Source organism: Lupinus angustifolius, chromosome LG04, assembly GCF_001865875.1.
Source record: "Lupinus angustifolius cultivar Tanjil chromosome LG04, LupAngTanjil_v1.0, whole genome shotgun sequence".
NCBI lineage: Eukaryota > Viridiplantae > Streptophyta > Magnoliopsida > Fabales > Fabaceae > Lupinus > Lupinus angustifolius.
This window is the reverse complement of record NC_032012.1, coordinates 19,120,016-19,124,655: the sequence shown is the minus strand read 5'-3', so window position 1 is coordinate 19,124,655 and position 4,640 is coordinate 19,120,016. Positions and strand designations below refer to the sequence as shown.

At 39.5% G+C, this 4,640-nt stretch overlaps 1 protein-coding gene across 1 annotated transcript; it reads right to left on the bottom strand.

Moving 5' to 3' along the window:
• LOC109344688 lies at nt 1,936–4,415 on the bottom strand. Its single transcript, XM_019583440.1, has 3 exons — nt 4,048–4,415; nt 3,186–3,814; nt 1,936–3,104 (listed from the first exon to the last, which is right to left on the bottom strand). The coding sequence occupies exons 1-3, from the start codon at nt 4,413–4,415 to the stop codon at nt 1,936–1,938; spliced, it is 2,166 nt and encodes a 721-aa protein (XP_019438985.1).

The window sequence follows — 4,640 nt, the reverse complement described above, 5'->3', positions numbered from 1 at the left end:
CTTCAATAATTGAATTTGAAATCCAGGAAAGTTCATTAGTGTCCCTTGTAGTTAACGTGTCCTCCTTCACGTGTGCCTTTATCTTTAAAGTGGAACTAAGTAGTTCACTTTGTGTCTTTTCTGCTGCAGATGGATTTTTTTTCTGTCTTCTTCCTTTTCTTCTCTGTCTAAATTTTTTTCTTCACTGTTTCATGCCTCTGAAAATAAAATCGGTTGAGAATTATTATTCATGGAAGGAGCATCCCAAAATGGTTTAAGCTTTGAAACATGGAAAACCGGGTGCACTTGAGAGCCTTCCGGTAGTGTGACTTCATATGCTACCATTCCTATACGTCGGAGAATCTGGTAAGCACCAAAAAAAACGCTTGCTCAACTTTTGGTTTGCCATTCTTGCCACTGTGTATTGCCAGTACGACTGAAGTTTCAACCAAACCCAGTCACTGATGCTAAAAACATGGTCATTTCTATGTTTATCACTCTGTATCTTCATCCTTTGTTGAGCTTTATACAGATTATTTTTAGATGAGTGATTAATAGCTGTCTCTCATGTAGGGAAATGTTTAGTTCTGTGTCTGAACTTCGCCCTTTTGTGTAGTCAATGATGGCTGGTGGACGTCTTCCGTAGAGAGCTTGGGAAGGGGTCATGTATGCGGATGAATGTTTAGAAGTGTTGTACCAATACTCAGCAAGAGACAAAAACGTGTACCATTTTTTTGGATGGTCATTGGTGAAACATCGCAGGTATGCTTCCAATCCCTTATTCATCACTTCGGTTTGACCGTCCGATTCAGGATGATAAACAGTACTAAAACAAAGTTTTTTTCCTTGTAGACGAAAAAATTCTTTCCAGAAGCTACTCAAGAATAGCTTATCCCGATCTGACACAATAGTTCTAGGGGTGCCATGAAGGCGAAAGATTTCAGTAGTGAAAGGATTGGCTAACTGAGTTACTGTGAAATGACTTGGTAGTGCAACAAAATGACTGTATTTAGTCAATCTATCCACAACAACCCATATCACGGTGTGCCCATGTGATGGAGGAAGGGAAGTAATAAAATCCATGGAAATGTCTTCCCAAACTTGGTGAGGTACATGTAATGGATGAAGTTTACCTTGTAATTTTGTTGGCAAATATTTGTTTTGTTGACATATAAGACAATGCTTAATGAATTGCTTTGTGTCTTTGTACTGCCCAAGCCAAAAGAATGACGCTGCCAATCTAGGCATGGTCGGTTTGAGACCCGAATGTCCAGCTGTCGGAGTGGAGTGATATTCCGAAAGCAATATTGCTCTCAACCCAATATCTGCAGGTATATAAATCTTAGTCTTGTAGTATAGCAACCCATTTTTTTCATGATAAATCTCTATAGAAAATTTCAGAAGCTTTTCCACTAATTGTTTGCCCTCTGTTGTTGCATAATACTGAGCAAGTTGAGTCAAGACTGATGGGACAGGGGAACTCAAGGACACTAAGATCGATTCTGCTGACTCACATCGTGATAGAGCATCAGCAAATCTATTGTCACGACCAGGTTTGTAAAATATCTCATAGTGAAATCCTTGTAATTTTGTTGCCCATCGTTGTTGTTTTGTGGTTTGAAAACTCTAAGTTGACATATGTTTCAAACTCTGTTGGTCAGTAAATATGCGAAAATATCTGCCAAGAAGATCCTCACGCCATTTCATTATTGATTATGTAACGGGAAATAATTCATGGACATAAGCAGAGGCAGCTTGCATCCAAGGAGACAGTTTCTTGCTCAAAAAGGCAATTGGGTGTCCATTTTGTGATAAGACTGCTCCAATAGCTAATGCGGACGCATCAGTTTCAACATCGAAGACAACATTGAAGTCCAAAAGCACTAACACGGGGTTTTGTGTCATTATTTGTTTCATTTGTATAAAAGCATCTAGTGCCATAGATGACCATGTAAACTATGACAGTTTTAATAAATCTGTGAGTGGAGCGGCGTGAGCATCGTAGTTTTGAATGAAACGATGATAGAATCCAGTCAGGCCTAAAAACCCGCGTAATTGTGTCAATGAACACGGAACGGGCGACTCAACAATGGCTTGGATTTTATCGGGGTCAGGTTGAACCCCCTTGGCTGACAAAATATGGCCCAAATATGCAACTGATTTCACTCCAAAAGTACACTTCGACATTTTAGCATAAAGGTGATGATCAGATAGCAAACTTAAAATTAATTGAAGATGACTAACATGATATGTTAATGTAGGGCTATAAACCAGAATATCATCAAAAAATACCAGCAGAAACTTGCGTAGATAGGGTCGTAGTAAATCATTCATTGTAGAATGAAAAGTGGATGGGGTATTTGTAAGCCCAAACAACATTACCAAGAATTTGTAGTGCCCATCGAAAGTCCGGAATGCAGTCTTGTGCGTATCTTCTGGATGAACCTGAATATGGTGATATCCAGATCTCAAATCAATTTTTGAAAAAATTGTGGCAATTCCAACTTCATCAATAAGTTCATCAATTGTAGGAATCGGAAAATGATCCTTCACTGTAATAGCATTGAGGCTACGATAATCAACACAGAACCGCCATGTTCCATATTTCTTTCTCACTAACAATACCGGAGAAGAAAATGGACTTGTACTTGGGATGACAATCCCTTCATGCAACATGACAGATAAGAGTTTGGTCATGGCATCTTCTTGGTGGTGAGGGTATCTATAGGGTTTAACATTAACAGGTTGAGAGTTGGGCAGTAGGGTAATGCGGTGGTCATGGGGTCTGAAGGGTGGTAGTCCTTTAGGTGGGTTGAATATGTGGGTAAATGAGTCTAGGATAGCTTTAATTTCTTGATTTGTAGGGTTGGGTGAAAGAGTGGTAGTAGGTAGTATGGTAGTAGTAGTTGGGTTTGGTTTTGGGAAGGAAATACAAAACATTTCGGCAATAGAGTCGGTGTGTGAGAGTCTGTTTAGTTGGTTTAGGGAAGCTATATGTGGTAGTTGGGAATTTTGGTCGATGAGAGTAATGGATTTGTTGTCATAGTAGAAGGACATTGATGGTATAGCAAAGTCGGAGGTAATAGGTCCAAGTGTTTGTAACCACTCAATACCCAAGACCAAATCTGCCCCTTAGATAGGTAGTAAGTAGAATGGTACCAGAAAAAGTTGTTGTTGCAATTGTAGTTGAGTTTCTCTACACACACCGGTGCAATAAATATGATCCCCGTTTCCCACCATTACTGGAAATTGAGGGGTAGGAAAAATCTCCAATCTGAGGAATTGTGCTATGCGTGGTTGCATAAAATAATGAGAACTGCATGTGTCAACCAGAACATGTACCGGGTGACCATGAATAAGACCCTGAAATGTGAGTGTCCTTGGCGAAGGATTGCCTTTGGGTGCTTGGGCAGAGATTTGAAAATGAACAAATTCTTCAAGGTTCTCCAGTGGAGAATTTTCTATGGTGATGGTAGGAGAAGTGTCCACCTTTGTTTCCAACCCTAAGTCTAGATTGCATAGCTCAGTAGGGTCATCATCAGTCACAAATAAGAAAAATTGCTTAGGTTGCCATTTGTGACCAAAAATGTATTTCTCATCACAGTGATAACAAAGACCCCGGGCCCTTCGTTCTTGCATTTGGGCTGCTATTAAACGTTTAATGGTCACTTTATTTTGTGGTGCTGAAACAGATCCAGCGACTGATGAGACGTTGTGCTGACTAGTGGGTCGTGGAAAACGTGTCATTGGTTTTTCATCATTAATTTTACTCTCAATCAACTTAGCTAAACCCATAGCATGACTAATTGAATGAGGTTGTAAAATTGCTAACTCCCTATGAATTTCCACTTTAAGACCAGAAATAAAACAATTTAACAGCATTTCAGGGAGAAGACCTACCACCTTGTTAGAAAGCTTTTCAAAACGCCTCTGGTAATGGTAAATTGCCTCAACTTGAACAACTCCGTTTGGTGGTTATCATAAGCTGATGGACCAAAACGTTGTTGTAAGTCCCTAGTAAAATCATTTCAGGTTGTGAGTTGCTGATTTTGGAACATCCATTTATACCAGCTGAGTGCTTCTCCTATCATTGAGAAAGGCATTAGCTCCATACGTTTTGGAGGAGTAACCTCATATAGTTGGAAGAATTGTTCCACCTGGAAAATCCAGTCCAATGGTTCAGATCCATCAAATGATTGAAGGTTTAATTTTGGGGGTTTGAGATTAGGATATGGATTGGAGGTAGAGGAGTGAATGAGGGTAGAGAATGATTGGTTAGAGAAACTAGGGGGTGGAGAAGGAGATGGTTTAGGTTGGATCTGAGATTTCAAATCTGAAATGACAGATTGTAGCTCTTCATGTCTAGTGTTCATGGTTTGTTGCATAAGTTCTTGTCTTGCAGCAAACTGGAGCTCCATAGAGGAGAGTTTCTCCATAATGTTGCTCAAAGGATCATCCAAGGGTTGAGAAGTGTTTTTAGGAGGCGTGAGAAAGATGAAAGCACCAAATTGATATAGGGTTTCTATCAATGAAGTTAATAATTCTGGAAATTAAAGAAAAGAACAGAGATTGAGCAACGCTCTAGATTTTTCATATCCCTCTCAAGGAAAGCTACTCAACTTAAACACAATAAGCAAACCCTAATTATGATGTTAGCCTTA